The 23,527-nt window shown below is 42.9% G+C and overlaps 1 protein-coding gene across 50 annotated transcripts in view; it reads right to left on the bottom strand.

The window, feature by feature from the left end:
• SORBS1 (sorbin and SH3 domain containing 1) overlaps positions 1–23,527 on the bottom strand; it is a 219,602-nt gene that overhangs the window by 41,071 nt on the left and 155,004 nt on the right. For 33 of the 50 annotated variants that reach the window (XM_070224021.1, XM_070224111.1, XM_023642038.2 and 30 more), the window contains 7 exons: positions 23,263–23,310; positions 23,011–23,140; positions 21,180–21,294; positions 15,407–15,490; positions 11,299–11,364; positions 10,652–10,753; positions 6,381–6,430 (listed from right to left, as the gene is read on the bottom strand). In XM_070224021.1, the coding sequence (XP_070080122.1) occupies positions 6,381–6,430; positions 10,652–10,753; positions 11,299–11,364; positions 15,407–15,490; positions 21,180–21,294; positions 23,011–23,140; positions 23,263–23,310 (595 nt within the window). The remainder of the gene's footprint in view (positions 1–6,380; positions 6,431–10,651; positions 10,754–11,298; positions 11,365–15,406; positions 15,491–21,179; positions 21,295–23,010; positions 23,141–23,262; positions 23,311–23,527) is intronic. The other 17 variants (XM_070224130.1, XM_070224126.1, XM_070224014.1 and 14 more) reach the window with 2 other exon arrangements.

Here is a 23,527-nt window from a genome sequence, read left to right as displayed (position 1 = left end):
TTTGCTGAATGAATAAAAGGTTTCTGAAAGTAAAATGGGTGCACATGATCCGATTAAGGATATGTCTGATTTGTGAGATTATGCATTTAGAAATTCAAATTCACATAACACATTTACTTAGGGTGCCTAGCTCCTGACATTGGTGACCAGGGAGTCATCAGAACGGTGGAAGAGTAAGACAGCAGGGAATAGGACGGCCCAGGCTTAGGCTGGCTGTCCTTACTGGTGCCCCTGGTCCCTGCCTGGAGGTGCCCACTCCCACCACTAGAGACAAAGAGTCTTGGCTTTCCATGCTGGGGGGCCAGGCCTAGGGACAAGGGAAGCCACCCTTGCAACTTGTGGCTCTCCTGCTTCTGCCAGCAGAGGACGCTCACAGACACCCTCCCCAACCACCCCCTGCCAGGTTCTGATTGACAAAAGTCATCAACTCTTAGCTGGAGGGCTGGAGGACCCCTAACAATGACTTGCAAGGTTGTAGCACTATATGCCAATTTAAATAAATGAAAGCTCATCTAACGTGGCTTTACCTTTGAATTTTGTAATTAAAAATAAATCTGCCTCTTTTCTAAATTGTCCTTTCACAGTCCACGCTCTTTTTGGTTGCATTTTCTGATTTTGTCCTTCAGTTTAACCCCATGTTTCTCCTTTCTGTGTGACCTCAACCGCAAAAAACGATCCAGGTAGAGCTGTCCTTTAGCCTTGCCAACCAACAGGGGTGGTGACTTAGGTCCATTTTGTGAGGGGACAGTTTCTAAAGCCCTGCTCGCCTTGCTGTGGGGCTACCAGACCTCTCTCAGCACTGGGGAGTCACTGTGACAGCGGCATCTATCCTGCTGTCCTTTGAAGTGCCTCAGCTTCAGTCAGAACTTGCAGCCCCATCTTCCCTAGTTCCTCCTAACTTTGGTCACGACTCTCAGCCGTGACCTCAGCTGCCTGACCTCATGCCTCCTCTGCCTCACCAGTGGTCAGAACTCACCTCCCACCTACAGCCACCCCACTTTCTGGCTTTAGTCCATCCATTATCACCATTTTTTCCTGCTTTCCCACCAGAACAACAAAACCAGAGCTCAGGAAACCTCTCAGGATGGATTTGCTATAGCCAATTGTTTTCTTTCTGATACCAAAGCCAACATGTTTTTTCCAGATGTGTAACACTTTGACACTCAGGTGCTCCTTGTTTAAAAAGAGTATCTAAAAGCTCTGGAACATGTTTTTAAGTGTATCATCTCCATCAGATCTCCTAGAGTTGGAACGAAAGACAACATTGTTGCATTGTACCAAAAGGCAAACTGCGGACCAGAGTGGTGAGGCGTTTGCAGAAGGTCACTAAGTTGTCCCATCTTTGCCTTGTTCAAATAGATCAGAGAGGATGAGAAAAGCCTCAAGCAGACTTGCTGAGGAAGGCGCAGTCAGGATTGGCAGCTACTGATGACTTAACAGGTCCAGTCCAGAAGCTCAGCTCTCAGCAGATTGTGCTGAGCCAGTTCCCAGGTCAGAAGGAGCGAGCCAGGAGACAGTATGGAGAACTCACCCTCTGGCTAAGATGCAGAGCTGGCTGCTGAGTTCCAAGGAGATTCAATGAAAACACACTCACTGGAAGAGCGAAGTGAGAGAACAGAGCCATCATCTTGGGGCCAACTGTTTCCAATTGTGCTAATGGGGGACTCTGGAGGAGGCGGGCGGGGTCCTGGCAGGCTGTCCTTCCAGCCTGACTCCAACAAGGAATGTGGATCCGCTGAGGCAAAGCGCACTTTGTTTAAAAACTTGGAAACAATCTGTTTCTCTGACTCAATTTCTTTCACCTGTAAAACTAACACCTGTGGTGAGACTGCCCACCTTCAAATCTGTTACCTATGTAGACCTCTTTTGAGCTCCAGACACATACATTCAACTGCCTTCTAGAAATCTCCCCCTGGATGTTCCTCAGCCATCTTAAACCCAACATGTCTCCTTGCTCCCCAAACCTAATCAGTCACAAAGTCCTGCTTACCCCCGTGCCTGACACAGCTCACGTTAATCCCTATGCTCTCTTCCTCCCCAGCCACCCCCTCACCACTGCTCACTTACACCTCTGCAGCAAACACACAATCACTCCCCAGTCTTCAGCCCTGACTCCCTCAAATCATCTTTGCAAATCACTGCCAATGATATTTCTAGAAAAGATCTCAATCTCAAAAGAACGCCACTGCTCATTTTATTCACTCAACAAATACTTATTGAGCACCCATTAAGTATCAATCACTCTCCTGGGTGGAGATTCAACAGGGAACAAAAAACAGACAAAAAAATTCCAGCCTCGTAGAATTCACTGTTCAAAACCATTTGGTGTTTTCAGGAAGAAAAAAAACCGAACTGCTTTTTTTCTGTTCTTCTTCTCCCCAAAGCGCGCCCCCCGCCCCAGTATATAGCTGCATTTTCTAGTTGTGAGTGCCTCTGGTTGTGCTCTGTGGGATGCCGCCTCAGCATGGCCTGATAAGCGGTGCCATGTCCACGCCCGGATCTGAACCGGCGAAACCCCAGGGCGCAGAGGCAGAGCGCGCGAACTCAACCACTCAGCCATGGGGCCAGCCGCAAAAGTAACTGTTTTTAACTGTGGCTTTGGGGGAAGGTGTCTAGACACTCTGGAGAGGGTAGTTTCATCTTATAGCCTTTTGCACCACATGAAAAAAATTTATTTTTCATATTTATAATATTATTGCTATTCATTTTTTATTTGTTGCTCCTCTATAAAGCCTTCCTTTCCTCCCCTACAAAACAGAGGTGCTTACTCCTTTCTGGGTCCCAGCACTGCGTTTACCACACTGGATTCTGATTACTTACAAGTCTGTCTCCCCATTACACTCTGAGCCACTTGACAGCAGGCAGTTTATCTTACTAACCTTTGCATGCCAGGTGCCTAGCATTGTTATTCAATAAATATTAGTGGAATAAATGATTCCATAAAATTAAATGCTTATATGAACAGATTTCTGACATATTTCTAAGGTCCAGGGGAGTCTTAACGGTTCATATAGTTCTTCAGGTGTTTTGTGTTTTGATCTTAAGTTAGAGTAAGAGGAAAAAAGTGTTTTCTTAAAGAGCAGCTTGTTCTTGAGTGCCACCTGCTGGCCAAACAGAGTAAAGCTCTTTGGTTAGGCAAAGAACGTGCCTGTGCTAATCAATGCTGAAATGCTAAGCAACTAGTCTACACTGCTGATTTATAGATCTGATAACTCTAGGGTAATAAAATACAAAATTGGACATACATTGTGATAATAAGTATAACAAATATATTTTTTGAGAAGAAGGACTTCCCAGGTTCTTTTAATATTGTGCTATGTAATCATGTTAGTTAATAAAATTCTAAACTCTAGTCTGTTGAAGACATGCAAGTGAATTTAAAACACCACCATTGCCTCTCCAGTGACCACAAAGTTTTTCAACCTGGACCATCTGTGACTCCTCCTTCTTCAGTCCTTGGGTCGTCTTGCCAATATTTCTGTCAACACATCATTCCCATCCACCCAGAGAAAGGAGCCAGAGTCAGTTTACAAGCTGCCTGTCTCGGTGCTAAGTGAGTTGGATTCTAGTCAATGAAGATTATAGCTGCATTCATTTCATTTATTCAGCAAACATTCATTGCGCACTTTGCTACATGTCAGGCACTGCACTGAGGCTGGCTCCTCATCAATGCCAAATATGGAAAAACCTTACCCATTTGAAGAAAGTGGGAGAAAACCAGGCCTGAATTACTCAAAAATCCCCAAATGGTAGAATAGCAGGTGAGAAAAACTCATCTATTCCTGCCAAGTATTTCAGGAGAGTTAGGCTATGGCTGGAAAACCGAGGTCTTTGGAGATCTATTTCAATGATATAAATAAGAGTGCCTGGTAAATTAACACATCAAATATCTTTATGTACACAAATACTCAGACTGTCTGAAAGCAGTTTGCTCTTTTAAGCAGTTTGCATTAGTCCTGTTAACTGCTAACACAATATTACAAATGGTTGCTTACATTGTTTTTTAATCATTCAAATACAGTAAATCATAGCCTGCCTTCTGTTAATGTATTCCCCACCCATGAATCAGGATGGGGCAGATGAGAGTTTACTGCCCACACGAGTCCCCTGGCCCAGAACTTCATTGTTCCTACTCCGGCTATAGCTCTGCCACATACCAGCTGTGGAACCTTGGACCTCACACTGCCTTGACATGCCTGTTTCCTCACCTAATGAAATGGAGATTAAAAACAACGCCTGATCCTGGAATGCTGAAAAGACGAAATGAGGTAAAGTATATAAGATGCTCAAAACAGCACCTGGCACATAGCAAATGCTCAATAAATCATTAAAGTTATCATTTCATTCAAGACCTGTGCTCTAACTCTGACAGCCCGTGGGAGCTCCTTTCTCTTCTCACTTTGCCTTCTTATTTACTAATACTTATTTTGGGGAGTGTTTTGCCCCCCAAACTATTAAGGGATTATATCTTATGTTCCTATTATAATACCTAGCGTAGTGCTTAGATCCAGTAGAGCTAAGGAATTCACTCAGCCAGCCACTGAGGCAGCCTCCTCTGTCTTGTGCATTTTGGGGAGATGGGAGTGAGGAGGTAGAGGGGGAGACCAGGCAGCAGGGCTAACACTGTGTAGTCCCGAAAACAGCAGGAGCAGGGAGAGACGTGGTGCAAACAGGCACTGGCAGTCAGGACTGTCAAAGTGGCAAGGTTTGTCACTGACAGACAGGTGGACTGGGGGACAAGGAGAGGGTGCTAGGAGCTGTGGCCTTGAAGAAGCCCTTTACCGCCGCCTAAGGTCATTTGGTGGGCTTCTCCTCTGGAAGCACACCTCTAGGACCTAGAGGACCTGTGACTTGCCATCCTTGGAGCTGAAGGCACAGCTCAACCAGCTCCTTAAGAGAGTGAGCGTCAGAGCCCAGAGTGGAGGGAGAAAGGGGAGGTGGTCTCAATGGTTCTTCTGAGCTTTGATGCCTCTCTGTCATACTGGTGGCCTGATCACCAACCCCACAGTGAGTACAAGAGACTTTATACCTGGCCTTTTCCAGGATGGAACTGGCCTCTAAGCCAGGTAATTTTTCCTCTAGCTGCTGTCCTATTACATCTTCTTAATTTCTTCTTATGCTCTGGGGTATATTAATCATAATCACTAATACACATATTTATAAAAGAAAAATTAACAGAATGGATCTAGCTAGAGATTTGGTCACTACCCTAAAAGGATTAAGGTTTTTCCAGTTTTCCACTGAAATACCCAAATCCCAGCTGATTGACTTTCAAATGAAACTTCTCTTGCAAAAACGCCTTCTCTGGCCAGCTAGGTAGGACATGCTCAAGTGATCATAACATTTGCCCAAAAGATCCACAAACTCAGCATTCTGACCAAGTCAAGCTTCTATTTGAACAGATGAACTGTGCTCATTGTGGATTTACCCAACCCAAACAGAAAAGGTAAGAGTTGTACCTTTCCTCCTTGTCCTATTTCAAAGAATGAGCTATAGATGTGATAAGATGTGGAGACACTCCTACCTGAACAAGCTCCCAAATTACTGGGTGCACCAGACACTATGGAGATTGCCCTCAAGGAATTTATTATAATTTATAGCAGTTCTAAAAGCAGAAGAGCATAATTCAGGTATACAGCAAGAGAAATAAGTGCCATAAGAACCACTAACGTGAGACAGGGGCTAGGAAGGCCCAGTCAGCACCTGTTTATACAAGCTAAAATGCTTGCTATTTACCATGTATGCAAGAGGGAGGAGCAGCACTGAAACATTTTCAGCTGGGATAACAGCCACATGGCAAAGTACTGAGACAAGTACCCTGAAAGAGGACTCAGGATGGTTTGGAGAGGGGGAAAGGAAGCTGGTGGTTACACCAGGAAGAAATGAGTGAGGCGTGCACACACCATCCAGGCAGAATCCTAGGATTGGTCTGGGAAAATAAAGCCACATCTCTGAGAATCAGACAAGTGAGACCCCCTTGGTCCCATCTGTCCCCGTGACAATCCAGCCCAGGACCCAGGCCCCCATTCCCCCACCCGGATACCAGATGCGCCGTCTCAGTCGCACACGCTCTCCCTCCAAGAACCCGCCAATGACAACTTTGATTCTACACTCAGACAAATAAACCCACATTCTAAAGGTAAAGATGCCAACACCGCGACAAGCTTATCAAAGGAAGCATCACAAAATTAATTTGGAAGAGGAGGCGAAAACAGAAATCATTAGAAGACTACAATTAAACTGCTACTTATTACCAAACTGTACATCATTCGAAGCTACTAGACTGCTACGAATAACGTACACTTGGGTCCAAAACACAAGCCTCTCCCCCATTTCTGACATCTCATACATTAAGCCATGTAAACAGAGTGGCAACTTACTATCCAGGAGGCTCTGAAGAAATTTCCGGAGTGGGGCTGACTGCTGAGCTCTGTAAATGTCAAAAAACAAAAAAAAAGAGTGTAGATGATTTACTTTGACTCAGATATTTCAAGCCAAGGGGTCAAAGAGAGAAGTCCCTTTCCTTTCCTAATTTAGATAAAAGACCTCTGGGAGACAGGGAGCCTGGCTGGAAAGGTCTCAGTGCTTGTGGAGGGCGGTGCTCTTTCTCTGGGAGGATTTCTGGGCAAGCGGCCTCTCTCACACTCTGGCCTTCTGCCTCCCAGTGGCTGCAGCCAAGCTCTCCGGGTGGGTGAGGAGATGGCCTACTCATTATATTTATCTTCAGTCGCAGGCCCATTAGGTGGCTTGGCCCACCATATGGGCAACATGCATTAGTGACATGGACAGCACAGCCTCCACCAGCTTATCCCCAGGCCTCAGACCACCCCCTGCCTAGCCCACCACAGACCCCTTCATGCGCCCCAGATGCCACATCCAGAGAGAGGGTCACCCGACACTTTAGGTGCAGAATGAACAGAAACACATTTGAAAAGACCATAATATATTTAGATAATTTGTTTACCCCTGCAGATTCAGAAGTGTGGAAATGGGGAGAAATACAGTTTCACAAAACCTATTAATGATCACTTCAGCATGAGTGGGGGAACATTGTATAAAATTACAGGCCACGATGCAAAAGGAAGAAAACAATTAAACAAGAGCTCCATGCAGAGATACAGCAACATAATTATGTAGTTTAGGGTTTCTGTTGTTGTCGTGGAGAGAAAAAGGCAAAGGGCTCAATATACTTGTTTTTAAAAATAATGTGCTAGTTGAATAAATCCATGAAAAAGTCAACTTTTAAAGGTACTCCTATCCTATTAATGACCATTTCAAAGAAAACAAGCTATCTGAAGGAGGAGAGATATTTGGGAAAAGGAGAGAAACACCAGGAGAAAGAAAAGGAAGAGATTGTGAAACAGGGAGGAAGAGATGACAGGAGGGGAGGCAACTTCATCAGGGCTCACTCACCTGGCCCTCAGCCTGCTGGGTCCTTTCATTTCTGAGGGCACCTCTGTCCCCACTCCTCCCCCAATATTCCTCAGAGAAGGCTCCGCTCTAATCTCTGCATTCATCCTCCCAAGTCCTTTTGCCTGCACTGGTCTCTCCTGCCCATCCTCTCCTGGAGTCTCCCACCCTTGGCACGTGTCCCATTCTGGGTCTTCATCTACTTTTGAGGGTGATGCCCCTGTCTTCGTCTTGGAACTCCTTTTGCAAAACCCTGCTGGGTCCTCTGGGAACATCCCACCCCTTTCCTTCCTGAGCACATCTTTCGATCAGTGCTGTACCCCTGGGGGATCCCCTAATTCCTCACCACATATTCTAGGTCCCATCAACTGTGCACCCAGCAACCTCCAAAGTCTTTAGAAGCCTCTTGGTTATCAAATCCATGGACCTGTCCTTGGAGTCTATCTTTCGGGACCTCTCTGGAGCAGTGGGCAGTTCTTATACTTTCTCCTCTTGCTCCATCACTCACTTTTCCTTCTACCTCTCTGAACTCTTCTTTCTCTGACTCTCCCCTTCTCCTCTTCCATGTCATCCAGCATCCCAATGGGTAGTTGTTGGTCTCTCATCCTTTGTCTCAACACGAATGAATTTTACATCTACTCTAGGTCAGGTGTCTTCATCTGCTCCCAGTATGTCAACTATCACTTCTCTTCAGGTGACTCCAATTGACTTTGTAAGCCCCTGCCTCTCTCAGGAAACCTAAGTCCTATATTTCCAACTGTCTACTGGATATTCTGTGATATCCAACCAGTCCCTCAAAAATAACTATCTAAAGCAAATTCCTTCATCTTACTTCTGCAATGATTTTTCTCCCCATCTTTCTTATGTGACATACTGATGTCTCCATTCTTCCATGTTCCTAGCCAAAATCCTAGAGTTGTCTTTGTCTCCATCCCATCCCCCAATTCTTTGCTGTTCGCACAAATTAGTTAAAATTTCCCATTGCAATTTCCTCTGAGATCCCTCTCACATCTACTCTTCCTTTCCCTTCATGCTGGTGCCCTGGAGTAGGGCCTCTTATTACTACATGCCTGGACTACCACAGTAGCGTTCTTGCCCTCTCAACCACCAAATGGAAGTTTTCCTTTTAATTCAGCCTGTCCAGAGTGATGACACTAACCTTCCTAAAACACTTCCTGAATTACATCAATGGTCTGAGGGCAAAATCAATCATCTCCTTAACCATATTTTCTGAGCCTCTACAATCCACGGTCAACCCTCTTTCCCAGACCTACCTCCCACTATTGCCACCCCAAATCTTCTATTACAGCTGAATTCATCTACTTGATTCCTTAAATACATCCTAAACATATTCATTTCTGTGCTCTTTTCCGTATCTTAAATGGCTGCCCCCTACTTTCACCATGTACCTAAGTTCCATCCATCCTTTAAGATCTCAGCTAACTCCTCTGAGAAGTCTCCCTGATTTTCCTCAAGATTTCTCTTTCTCCTGGTACTTACAGCTTATACCATTCATTCAGCTCTTAGCAGGCACTGCTGTGTACTGCTGGAGATCCTTTATTTAGAAGTGTGACTAAACTATCATGATTCTGAAGGCAAAGTCCATTTATTGTGTGATTTAGAAGCTCCCTCAGCGTGTCTCAAACATATCTGGGACAAATGGACAACAGGTATCTGAAGCAACAGGAAGATGATTCATTTATGCATCAGACACTTCTCTGTGCCCATCCTGCCCCAGGCAGGGGTCTAGCACCAGCAGCCATGTCTGCCCTCAGGGAGGCTGCAGTTAGTTCAGCTGCCTCCCTGCCTCTCTAGCTGCCTTTCCTCCTCACATGTGTCACAGAAGCACTCTTGTTATTTTAGACTACTTTGAAAAGTACCCCGATTCATTTTTGGCTGACCTGTAACCTCAGTGCTCCCGTCCTGCCCAGCTCACGTTAGGACTTACCTGCAGGCACAGTTCTCACTGTAGAACCAGCTCAAACCTTCAGTCCCACAGGGGCTACAGCTGGTTCCAGACTCCACCCTGGTTGGAAACTCTGCCCCCACTTTCCCCACCCCATCACCTACTGCCTTGATTGCGTGCACTCTGGCTCCCCGTTTGTGCCTCCTCCAAGTTCTGAAGGAACTGCTGGCTGCCCCCTCCTTCAGTGACCCTGGATTTCTGAACCCCAACTCCCCTGATGTGCCCGCAGTTCCCTGGCTTCTGACCCTCCTACCCAGGCCCCCTGGCTGCTGCCGTAATCCCCTGGTATTTTTTGCCCCTGCCCTGGTTTGAGTCTCTGGCACTCATGACTATTCGTACCCAAACCACTCATGCTGGTGGTCTGGCCCTCCGTGTCTTAGCTCTGCTTAAGTATAACACGGCCCATTAGCATTTTCCACTTTTCCTGCCATAGCTTGTGGGCCTTCCTAGCTTCTTCGGCAGTGTCTGCATTCCTTTTTTATTTTCTGTAAAGATCCCCTTTCCTTGCAATAGCCTCTTTTGTTCTGTCAGGGAGCCCTGGGGGCAGTTTTCCAAACATTTGGGGATTTTTTCCCCCCTTGGGAACAGATTTACCTTGGACTCTCTCTCTCTTTCTGACATATCCTTTAATAAACCACATTTGACACAGCTCCCTTTAAAAATATCAGTGCAGGTTGAGTTTCAAATGCTTGCTTGCGGCCAGGCTGTCTGGCCTCTGGAGCACATTTTTTCATTGAGAACCTTCTGACCTTTGAAATTACAAATACTATTACTCTGACAGTGCCAGGCACATAAGAGGCACTCAAATCACCACTGCTGTGTTTTTGAAAATGATCTCTGAGGTTGGTATCTCCCAGGGCTGCAAAAACAAAAAACAAAAAACAAAAAACAAAAAAAAAAACAAGGGAATTGCCCAAAATATGGCTCCCTGAAAATTCAGAGAAGGTATACTGAGGGGAAGGAAGGGAAGTTAAAAGAGTCACCCTCTGAAAGCAGAGAAAGAGAATAAGGCGGCGGGGTAGCAGTTTAAATCACCAGCCACTCTGCATATATTTGAAAAATCCCCTTTAAGGAAGATGCCAACCTCAAAAGAAATCCAGGCAAAAATTAAGTCAGGGGAAGAGGAATCTACAACACAAGTCAGAAAGCCATGCAGCTTAAAAATAACCAGCAGCACCGTTCATCACCTCAGCTACATCAAAAAGCAGAGAACAACGAAGAAAACAAAACAGAGCTTGAAAAAGAACGGACAGCAGGAGAAAAGCGGGGAAATACCTGGGCCAGCTCTGCACTGGGTGTTTTATTAAGCGTCTCCAATTTTTCTAAATCTGCCTCTAACTCTGTCTGGCAGAGGTTGAGATCTTTTTCTAGGTTAGTCTGGTTCAAGAAAGAAAAGATGGGAAAGAACGTTTTAGTTTAGAGGAAAGGCAGGAAGAATGGAAGGTTAAGTTTGAAAAATGAATTTGTTTAGTGTTACACATTAATAAGGCAAAGATGGCATGACTCAAACACAAGGGCTCACTAGAAATTAGTTAAAGACAGGAAAACAGGGAATGCAACATTAGGCATATCAAATAAATCCTGAAGTTATCAGAGCTTGAAAACTCTAATGCTACTTGCTAAAGAGAGGAGCTACAAATACCACAAAAACCTACCTTTAGGGAAATACCTATTTTCTCTCTTTTCAGAGTATGGTGACTGTGACAAATACTATATGTCAGAAGAATAAGTCATTGCTTTAAAAACCTCTAGACATTAGTGTAAGTCTTAGAGACTTTGTTAAATAATTTTATCATCAAGCCAAAAAGAAATGTTATTAAGTTAAAAAAAAAAAGTGATAACACAAAAACCCCACAACACACTCACACTAACCAGGCTAGAGAGCACACACACAGCCCACGGAGGAGGCACGGAGGAATTACCTTTCTATCCTCTCTAGGAAGGATAGAGCAGTCTCCAGGAGTATAATCCCATATCTTTTTGGGAGGCTGACGGGAAGCAGAGGAGGAAATGAAGAAATGAGCATAAAGACATAAAGACAAACACGGAGACTGGCTCAAACAAAGAGGGGCACACTAGGAGAACCATATCAACACAGGAAAGTGAACTCAAAGCAAAGGGGCGGATGCTCGGCCACCCAAGGAGGCCACCTAGGGACCCTGCAGAACTTGGGAGCTGGAAACATTAACTGGGAAGTTTGTTTCTATGTCTGTGTCTCAAGAGTAAATCATTGTTGGACTCTAAATATTGAAAACTTAAGGAAAAAGGGGAAAAAAACCATTGACACCAATTTGAACAAAAATAGAACCTTCTCAATTCCTCATTGTTCTTTTCAAACTAAGACTGACACTGAGATTCTATATAAGTGGATACATCAGAAGATTGAAGCAATCTTCTCCACTGTAAAATTCATTATGTGTTAATCAATGTGTGAATTTGGAGATTTGGCCAATGGAGGGTAAATTAAACTAAATATGCTTTCTGTGGTTTGTGGCAATGAAATCCACGTACAAAATGGGTGTTAAATATTGCACTGTATAACTAGACAATTCCACTAGACAATTTTAACATGTCGTTTTACAGTTTAACTAGACTTTGATAACATGGCTACTGCTAGAGCCATACCTCCCATCTCCCCCAGAGGACAGAGTTTATACTTTGAATTTAAACAGCAGACTGCAAGGTTATTTTTCTTTTCTCCTTTAATTCTTCACGTTAGAATTAGAGCTGCATTCCTGAGACAGAAATCTGCCAGGAGGACTGTCCTAAGTTTAATGAGGGAGGGGCTCAGAGGGTAGGACATCCAGAAGTTACAAGTCACTTCTAACTCTGGAACCTCTCTCCGGCCAAGCAGAGCTTCTTGTTCTGCCTACTTAGACTTGAAGCTTCTTATACAATGACCTCTGCGAAGAAGAGATCATTAATAGCTCTTAGAATTTTGTACAAATTTCATGATAACCAACTCTGTGGAAGCATTCAAACTGGTTTACATTGTGACATTTTGCCTTGAGCTTACTTATAGAAATCGTATCAATTTCTGTAAAAATTAGAGGAGGAAAAGGAAGAAAAAGTTGACACTCAGGCTCTTGGTAATGAATTTGCAAAAGAAAAGCAATCTGATTCCAAGGTAAGTTCAACACTGACAGCAACAGGTCAGTAATGTCAGCTCTGCATATGTACGTTCTGCAATTTGTAAGTAAGTGCTATTAACAATTATCACTCATCTTTAAACACTTAATACACTTTCATCTGGATTGTTCATCTGGAGAAGCAGACTTTTTAAAGCCACTTATGGTACCCCTACTCATTTCTTTACTGCAGAAAACTAAGACAGTGTTTACAAATTAAATTAAATTGGTTTTAAATAATACTCCCCAAAATGGTCTCTGGAGTCTTCAATTATTTGATATTCTACAACGACTTATTAGAGCTAAAAGGTATTACAGTCAGGATCTTGCTGAATTCTCAGCTCATTTTGGGGGGCCTTTAAGTGAAGGGGCTGAGGAAGAAAGGAGTTAAGGTAGACGTCTCGCGTCACAGTTCTGACAGGCTTTACTCACTGGGTGGGGGGGCCCTGAGGTGGTGTGGAATCAAAAGTAGAAATCATGATTCACATGATTTAGTAGTTTTAATTTCATTCTGCTTCTGAACGACTGAAAAACCTTCCCAAACAACTCCCATGGTTTACACCACTTTTATTTATGTCTCTTACTCTTTTATGGTCTAAAGTGATTGGGGTAGGAGAGAAGAAAACCTTTCTCCCCACTCCACCTTCTTCCCAAACCTTGGGAGTAACATCCAGTCATCAGCCTGGTTCAACTAGATAACAAGCCCACCCTTAGGATGCCTCAGACCGTAAGGAACTGTTCATCTTAACACTGTTCCTCAGGATATGGGCATTGACTAAGTTATTTTGGCAAGTCTTCAAAAGTATTATCTTTTATTACTTGAAAAGAGCTACACAATAAGTAGTAGTCCCATTTAAGAAGGACTCTAAGGTCTATGGAAGGAACACACACGTCTTCAGGGAAAATGCCATTTTGGAAAAGCATCTCTAAGTCTTTAAATAATTAAGAAGCAGAACAACAGGGTCGGGATACAAATTATAGGAAGGTCCCAATACACAAAGGGACTGTGTTCTCAACATTTATTTGGATTGGTCGTGTGGCGTCCAGACTACAGTTTCCAGTAGAAACAGTGTTAATTTACTGAGCTCTTCACAGAACCTATTTATTGTTTGCTGGGACTGAAAGATTGTCCATTGCTAACAAAAATGGAATTATTTGCAATGTTAGATTTAGTAAAACAAACCAATCACGATTAATTAGAAAATATTGTTTCATAATGTTTCCTAAAAGCTGATATTTCAGATAAAATTAATTTATTCAGCAAATGAGGAGATGACTAGAAATTTGTGGATTCTGAAAGGGACTTCAAAAACCAATGGCACAGACTCTTTTTATGCATAATTTAAAGCTAATACCTTTTACTCTCCCTGATGAAAGTATGGCATTATTATTACATATATCAGTCATGGTCTTTTTTTGAGGGGGAGGGGAATTACACATATTAACAGAAGCTTTTGTGAGATAATTGGGCAGGTTTTAAGAAAAAGAAGAAAAGGAAAAGGGTTAGGATATTGTTAACTATTTGCACATGGAAAAGATTGCCTGCGGTAGACTTCCTTGATGTCTGAATGACAGACAGCAGGGAAAAAAGGGAGAGAAAGGAGAAGGGAGGTCTTCAAAGCTTTGGGGAGGGGAGGAGATGGCGCAGACTTCAGGTTAGATGCTTCCCTCGCCACTGGTCAGTAGGTGGCGCTGTTCATCCATGACAGCTTAGCCGCACCAGCAGACAGCGTCTAGGAGGGGCAGGACGGGAGAAACGCCTGTTCCTACAAGCAGGTTGTTTGCAAGCCAGGTGCTCCTAACTCCGAAATACCTCAACTTTTAAACAAAGCTCAGCATAGCTAAATCAAATTCCTAATTCCAGAGCATCAGCTTAATTTCTCTTTGTCTTCATCTTAATGAAAAATATACACAATGGAATTTAACATTTTACTGAACTATAAAGTTAATTCCCATCTGCAAACAAAACTATCCTTCTAAATCATAGTGATTCAAATGCTGGATTCAGTGCTTAAAGTCTCACACAAACATCTAATGAAATGTTTTATTTTTATACACTTAATCTCCCTCCACCTGTAAATTCTTTTTGCAGCTGTAATAATTAAGACTTTAAAGTAACTGGAGTTTTAAAGTCAGTTTCCAATCACCTCCAGTGGAAAAATGAGGTCAATTCTCCCTTCTGTTTGATACTCATTCAGGTGCGGGCCTAAGAAAATCCTCCTTTAAGTGCCAAAATTCAGTTTGTACCAAAGCCAACTTAGACACATCTCAGGCAAGCTGCAGAAGAGTAGGCTGAACACTAAATTTGCCAGAATTCCTAACTCTCATGTCAAATGTTGGGAAATATTATCCTAATTCATAGAAATCGTTCCCTAAGAGTCACCTGTAATGGGGTTGAGTTCATGGATCACATCTACACAGAGAGGCATTTTTTGGCCTGCTAAGCACTTGCCTTGCACGTGTAATTTCAAAACTTCTATTTAAAGCAGTGACACTGCTGGTCTTCTCAGGGGGTAATGCATTTTCCTGCTTGTCTTCAGGATGCCATAAAGACTTTGGTCACAGAGCTGAACCAATGGCCGAAATAATGCCATTCACAAGGTGGGTGATAATTATTGCTAGTGGTGGGAGGTCCTAAGACAAGAAATGATTTAGTCATGTCTCCCTGGGATCTTCTGGCAAAAGAAATACTTTCAGAGCTCACTGGCCTTTCTTGGTGAAGTAACGCAATGGAAAGCTTACAGGTTGTAGTGAAAAATGGACGAGCCCACCATGGACGTCTGACACGGCTGCTCCCCACTTCCTGAATTCCTTACGAATAGATCTGATTCTTTAGCAGCAACAATGCATCAACAGCATTATTTTAAAAGGTGTCTATAACCACTGAAGCTATTAAACTTACCGGTTTCCCAAACTCCAATTCCGAAAAGAATTTATACCAAGGTTCATTCTTTAAATCTATCTCTTCTGGGCTTATATCCCGACTCTATAGGGGTTGGTGATAGGGAAATGGAAGAGAGAGAAGGATAACATTATGCAAAGATTACATAGGAACAGGCCAGTAGAGATGCAGTGGTTTCCAGGTATATACAGCAACTGCATTCAACAGCAGCAATCATCCATTTTTTACTGACACTAGCAAAATCAGGGAGCTAAAACAGGTGGGAGAGGATGGGTCTATAAAATCAAGGACACAGGGCCAGCCCCGGTGGCCAGTGTTAAGTTCAGCACGCTCTGCTTCAGTGTCCTGGGATTCGGTTACGAGGACAGACCTACACCACACTGTTAGTGGCCATGCTATGCTGGCGGCCCACATACTAAAAAGTACAGAAAGAGTGGCACAGATGTTAGCTCAGGGCAAATCTTCCTTAGCAAAAAAAATAAAAAAATAAAAACAGGGACACTGAGGTAGGGAGCAGTGGGTGAATCATTCTCAGTCCTAAGGCAGAAGGCAAATAAACTGAAGATGGAGAATTCTGCACCATACTGCTTCCCTCCGCAACAAATCGGAATACAGGCATAACAATACTCCTCGACGATTATCTGTATTGTGGGAGAAAAAGATTTCGTCTTTACAAAGAACTACCAGTTAGGAGCAAATTACCTGGTGAGCACACCAAACATTTAGTCATCTATGCCAGGTGAGTAGAGCAAACCATTTTTAAGGGCTAGTACAGTTTTAGTACTTCTTTGCAAGGCTGCCTTAAGATTTTCAAAATAAATGCAAATACTGACACTTTACAAAAGCCAATTTGTTAATACTGCATCTTTAATGGCACATGAGTACGTGAGAAACCATGTCCCACACACAGTAAAGTGAAAGATGATATAAGTAAAAACAGAGGACACAAGTGAAAAAACATTTTTAACAAGCACCTGTGTGGGATGAATACAGACAGAATAAACTTTGTGTTCTAACAAATAAATGTGAAAGAATTGGGAAAAAAATAAAGGGAAAAGCTGAACAAGACAGATAACAGAACAACAGGGGGGAAAAAACTTCTGGGTTATGTTACACAAATAAGTTAGATTTCCCACTTTATATCACCCTGAGAGGTACTTCACACAGACTGATAATTTGATTCCGTGGGATTTCATATTTAATATTTATGAAGTTCTGGTACCTTGCTCTGTGGAATAACATGTGTTTCTGGAAATAATTAGCTGGAAAATGAATGCCTGGAAAGCAAATCAGGTTTCCCCTTAATAAACTGAAGATACGTTCACATCAGACAAAAGTGTTAGAGGCTCGTGGCTTAATTAAACTCATTTATGTATGTACGTTTCAAAAAAAAACCTTGATAGTCATAAGAGAGAGAGAGATGGTGATTTTCTGACAACAATATGAAACAGAAAATGTACATTTTCCAGGGAGATTGAAAACAACATATAAGAAACCTCACTCTCTCAGGGCTACAGCCCTCAAGGAAGGAGGCTGCCAGGCCTGCGGCCACATCTTCAGGGAGACCGCTTCCCAGAGCAGCTCCTCCTGGACCGTCTCTCAACGCTCGGTTAACAGCCCTTTCACAGCTTGTAGCAACGGCTTAAGCTTTCTTGGTGACCTTTACCAATCCCTTCTTCTAAAATCCTTAGAAGAATATTTGCCATTATTTCTACTTTTGCTTTAAATAGAGGAAGACATGGCAGAGAACTTTTCTTTAACTGAAATCCACTGCATTTAAGTTCGTTGAAACCAGAGGACAACACAGAGTCTGTCCTCTTACATCCAGACTGAAACCTCCTCCAATTGTCTTTAGGAGGTTAGGGCTTAAATCTTGAAGGAGAAGGCGTGCTCCTTCTCAAGGGACTCTGTAATTATGTGAAATAATGGATTCTAAATGGATTCTGTATTTGTCCAGTGAAATGAGACAAAGTACCTACAAGGACACAACTATTCAGGCAGGACTGTTTAGACACTGGGACATCCTAGATCCTTATATGATGGGTTTTCATGAAACTTATTTCATGTTTATTATTTTACGAGACTATTTATAAACTGCTCTCTGGGAATAGGTTAAGTTTTGGGGTTTTAAATAAAACGTACTAACTCTGGCAGGAAAGTGCCTGAATGTTTTGGTACTCAGTCCTGAATGAATTAACCCACTTTACTGCCAAAAGCTGTTTGCAGATTGTTTTACTGCCGAGGTTAACACTGCATCAAGAACTGAATCAGGAGGTATGTCCGTCAGCTCGGGCCTGAGAACTGAATCAGGAGGTATGTCCGTCAGCTCGGGCCCGGAGCACTGGCCTCAGTCCTCTCAGCTGCCCGAGAGAAAGTTAAAAAAGCAACACCACACAGCACTAACATCTGCATTTGATTTTGCCATTTATAACTCAGCTGTGAATCCAATTATGGGATGGACAAATAGAAAACGTCCTTCTGGATGCAGAGCGGGATCTCTGCACTGGCAGGCAGGGCAGATTCCTCAATGCCAGGTTACGTTCTCTGCCACCCTGGGCTATTCTTTCCTAGCTCGGCAAAGTTCTTGGGAAGGGCAAGTGACTTGCTAGGAAAACGCCTGATTCTCCTCAAGGACAGTCTTGCTGCTTAGACAGGAGCCAGAGACCAGTTTCAAATTTTAATTAAATCAATAATCTGAGTGTGGTACATTCATTTGCCCAGCACTTTATAATGTTCATATTCTTTGACCCACATTATTGCACTTGATCCTCTCACTCGGTAGAGGTGGGCAGGTCAGATTAAGACTTCTGTTTTACAGATGAAAACTCTGAGGTTCAGAAAGGTTAAGTGACTTGCCCCAGGGCATAAGGCAGAGTCAGAATTTGAACTCAGAATCCAGATCTTCCACTTCCTGGTCCAGTGGTCTTTGATCTATACTGTATTCCACTTTTCACATTCCCCAGGAGAAGGGGGTAGACCCACTAAGTTTGCAAATAATACCAAGCTAAAGCAGGGTAAGTGACAAACTTGAAAAGCCGGGAAGGAATTCAAAGTGACCTGACTATGAACTGGGAAGAAACCAAATTGGTTGTATACTTTGAAATATATATTGTGTCTGTAACTGCTCTTTTCACATCTGACCTTCCCACTATACTCCTATGGGAGCAGGGACCCCAACATCTAACCCAGGGCTTGACACATAAAATTATTATATATATATTTGTTGAATTGAGCTAAAGTTCTGTAAGGGACTCTGGAGGAAAGCAAAGAGAAGAAAGCCTGAAAAAGGCCATTTCTGACAAAGGAGGGTCTGACTAACAGATCTCCAATTCCGAGGCCAGAAGAGAAGAACGTGGACTCATACTACGATAAGAGGGGGCCACGTAGTTACGAAGAACTTCATATGAGTTTTCCAAGTAGCTGAACAGGTCATGATGGCTATAAACCTCCTGAGGGGGATTTTGAAGGTAGTACAGTGTTTCATCTGTCAGGGACGTTCACTCCAGCGACAAGATGAGCTCTAAGGTGGCCTTCACAGTCTACCACTCAACCCTTCCTGCAAACAAAGAATAGATGTGTCTACAAGGTCACAATTTAAAATGCAGACATGAGTACCTCAAATTAGGAAAAAAGCGTTATTTTTTTTTCCCCAAAAGGCGTTGTGCATTTCTGAGAGTAAATTTAGATTCTACATCTGTCACTAGTTACCATACTTATTCACAGTTAATAATAACAAAAAAGCATGTGCGCGTGTGTGCATGTGTGTGTGTGTGTGTGTGTGTGTGGTGGTTGGGTGGGGGGTGTCCTCAAATTCTGGCATACCAGATATTGGATACCAAAAGGCAAGACTCACATTCCAACTTTTCTGTTCATGTGGCCAAAAGAGCAGGAAAAAAAATTCAAAAATAAAGGATTAATTCAATGACTGTGAAGAGTAGACTGTGAAAAAATAGAGATTTGACTGAAATTTCTTTCTAAAATGGAAGAACAGTGCTAAATAGAGTGAAAGGCACTAAATCAAACAATTGGACAGTCATGTTCCTCCCTGCCCCGCCTTTGGCGTTTATGTCCCATTACTGGATCAGCCCAGGGCCTGGGACAACACAGGGAGTGTCCTGTGTAGGAACGCCCACATGCTGCCTCAATCCATGTGGACGGTCACCACAGCTCTCCACAGAGGGCCCCCTATGGGGGTACTATGGGGTACTTTTCAGGGTTTTGGATAAACAACATAAACAATCCCAACAACTATGGTATGGAGCATACTTGTAATCATCACAGTATCAAATGAGAAAAACAAAACTATTCTTTTTTCCCCCTAGTTCTGAATACTGGTCAGATTACTAGAAAACAAGGAAAGGAGGAGGAAACAAAAAAGAAATTAAGAAAAGAGGCAAGCCTTCAATAAAAGCAATGACCATCTATGAACAATAACATTGCCAAAAGAAAAACACCCAAAGGCCTACAGAGCCCCTGAAATCATTTAAATGTATTAACATGTTATGATGCGTCCCCAGCTTGGTTTTCAAGTGTCAGGAATATACCCAAAGCACATGACTTTCTTTCCAGGAACGCCTGTGTGGTAGGTTACCTTCCATGTTTATCATCTCCCAACAGGGACAGAACTTACAATGAAGCATGGAGTCAGAGGCAAAATTCTCTGCTCCTCTCTGAACTTTCCGCTTAAAATAACTGCGGTGCACAGTGAATGCTGAAGAATGACAACTCTAAAGCATTTCTGTGAACTGTTGACCTTTTTTCCTAATTAAAATTACTTATCCCTTTGTGCTTTTCAAGATGTCACATTTTTATTTTAGTAAAAGTCAAATCAATTATTCCTTAAAAACACGTAGAGCAGAAGAGGTGGAGGGAAAGTAATTTGAACTTGCATTTCAGAGGCCTACTTATTCTGCACTCAGTGTGGTAACAGCATTTTAATAAAAACCAATCCCCAGCATGATAATTCCATCCTGCTGGCACGGCTGGAGCCCTGCAGTGTGTGTGGAGCTTCTGACAATCCCTTTAACCATGAGCAGAATTCTGAACCAGCTTTATCTAAGGAAGGGTAAGTAAAAGGAAGCATGATTGGCAGATGTGAAACTAATCAGTTTGCAAAAATTCTTCCCAGTTTCACAGAAGAAGCTGCTTTTCCAGGGTGGTCTGCTATGCCTGTACAGGCCATGTTCCCCACTTATAATTGCTTGGAGATGTGAACTTGCACAGGGAACCAGAAACCAGATTGAATATGAAATTCGTCCTCAATATTGCACTTGTCAAAAAAGGAAGACCTAAAAGACATATTCTAACAGTCTGGGGCTTTTTTCTAAGTCATAACATCACATTAATTATTTAGCTCTTAATGATGCACTAGTAACTTCCACAAAATGTATGCATGTTCAAATAAGAGTCACTTTAAAAAAACACCTGACTTTCGTCCAGTTAGTAACAAGCCTGGTAAATTAATGGTTAGATGTTTAAAAAAAGACAGCAGCAAAATCAATCTTGACATTAGTAAGAAATTTTAAATTAGTTAAAACCATGCACAAAAAGAGCAACAAAGCCACGATAAGAGGATTCTTTCAAAGCAGAATCTCGGGACTTATTTTATGAACACCTGCGAAAACGAAAACGGTAAAAATACTTCATTTTTTCATTGTCTTCTAAACAAAGCAAGTCTATCTCAAGGGAAAAAGAATGTAATCCAAGTGCACAATGCATCCGGATTAAAGAACGCGGGCAGGGGGAGACAAAAGAACTTTAATATGCACATTACCATCTTTTCGTTGGTCAGAACGGAGGACTTGCCAGGCTGATATTCATAAATGCTTTTGGGCTCTGCACGGTATTTTCTTGTATCCACTTTCTTATCTGGGGGCTCCCAGTCGTTTCTGTAGAAAGAAAATCCTATTAGAGCTATTTTCATGAAAATTGGCATCCAACACGGTCTGACTTTGGCCGACTATAGTCAAATAAAGGAATTTTTATATCTGAAGCCTAAAATCGGACTCAGCACGAAGCATTTAGTTGTGCTGGTTTCCTTCTCAAAATAACCAGCTAAATCTCTGTTTCCTTCACAAAAGGCCTGAGGTGTCCTGCGTGCACAACCAGGCACCAGGAGACAGAGAGAAGAGAAAGAGAAGAGAGAGCAGCAGCAAAGCTTGTTTGGAAAAATCCTTTACCTTGCTCTGCTCTCATGAGCTTATCATTCCCCAAACATGCCTTTACTTCCCACTCATGCTAGTGCAGTGAGAGAGAATGCAGGTCCTGGAGCCAGCCGGCTATGGTTCCAACCCCTGCTACCGCACTTGCCAGCGAGGTGATCTGGGCCAAGCACATGAGCTCTTGCTACCTCAGTTTCCTCATCTGAAAACCAGGGTTGTTGTAACAAGGATTAAATGAGACAGTACACATAAATCACTTAGCAGAGCACCAGGTCCATCGTAACCATTCAATAAATGTTACTTGCTATCACAACCGTGTTCTTCTCTATTCTACACCCCATCCCAGTAACCACCAAAATTGCAGCCTATGGCACAGATACTTAACCTGATCCAGTTATGGGTTCTAGAGGACACATGAATGCTTGGTAACGGTCTGCTAACTTTTTATGCACGTACATTACTGCATTTTGCACTGTGATGATTTAGTTTTTCTTGTAAGGCTATAAACTTCTTGAAGGCAGGGACAATGATTTATATATGCTTATATTCCTCCATAGCCTCTGGTTCAATCTGCACACAGAGTGCACCCAGTAGGTGCTTGATGAATGCACTTGTAAAGAATTTATGGGCATGCTCAGCCTTCCTTCAAAATAATTATCAAACCCTTAGGCAGATGCCACTTATGCACATATGGGACTTTTAAAACATTGACTTGTCTATAAAGATGGAAAAGGTATAGAGGTGTGAAACTGAGTGTGTATTTAAGGGAAAAAGAAATAATTTAGTTTGGCCAGAGCCTTTTTTGTGCTGAGAAGTGATGGAAGATGGGGCTGGAAGATACATAGGATACCCGTCAAGACGGCATAAGAAGGTTGCTCCATAGGGCATAAGAACTCACTAAGACAAAATTGGGTCATTTGATGTGGGCATTAAGAGCTGACTAATGCCATCGTTAGAACCAGTCCAAGCCTTACATCCCAATAATACGTGTTGCATGAATAAATAGATATTAAAAAGTGTGGCATCATTTTAAAATTATATTCTCTGCTGTGGACCCCATCAGTATGCACACAGAGTATAAAAACACATGACAAATCTTACACCTAAGATTTCTCTTGGAAAAGGTAAAAAGTAAGATAGTCAACATTAATTAAGCCCATACTATGAGCCAGGCACCACTAGAAACGTTATATGTATTATCTTGTCTTATCCTTGCAACATCCCTCCGAATATAAAATTCATCCCATTTTACAGATGAGGACACTGAGACTCAGAAAGGGTAAGTCACTACTAATAGTTGACAGAGCAGGGATTCAAAATCAGGTTGGCTTGACTCCTGGGTCCCATGCTGTCTGACCCAGCAGAGAGAGATTGTACATTACTGGTAGATTGTGTATGAGGGCCTAAAATCACAGAGCTGATTGTGGACAAGGGAGCACTTACCTTTCTGGGCTTGATTTTAGTGAGGAAGAGCGGGCCGGGAGGGGAAGTGTGGCCGACCTCTTAACTACCTTCTCACCATCAATGTAGCTCATCTCACTTTTTGAGCGAGGCACAGAAAGGGGAGATTTTGCTGGAGAAAGAAAGTGGGTACAGAAGACTTTTAAAACTGATGAAAACTGAAAACAGGAAGATGTCTTCCTCATCTGCAATGCCCCTTCCTCCCCCACAACCGGGAAATTCTAAGTCACTTACTGTCTTCAGAAAAGGAGTATCGAGGAGAGTACAGATCTGAATCATCATCTATTGAACAAAACAAAATGCAATCAGGAGAAATCCAGCTCAAGTGAGAGAACCGAGTGACATGTCCCCCACTTCCACCGTCCTGCACCGGCATCCAGCCACACCAGGGAGCCCAGCAGAGAGAGGAGGAGCCAAGCGCTGGAAGCTACACCACGGCAAACCACATTTGAAAGGAGCTGGGTTTGTAGAGCCCTCCCACCCAAAGAGGACCTGCAGT

Source organism: Equus caballus, chromosome 1, assembly GCF_041296265.1.
Source record: "Equus caballus isolate H_3958 breed thoroughbred chromosome 1, TB-T2T, whole genome shotgun sequence".
Classification (NCBI taxonomy): Eukaryota; Metazoa; Chordata; class Mammalia; order Perissodactyla; family Equidae; genus Equus; species Equus caballus.
Note: the sequence above shows the minus strand (reverse complement) of the source record. Positions and strands in the feature narration are given on the sequence as shown.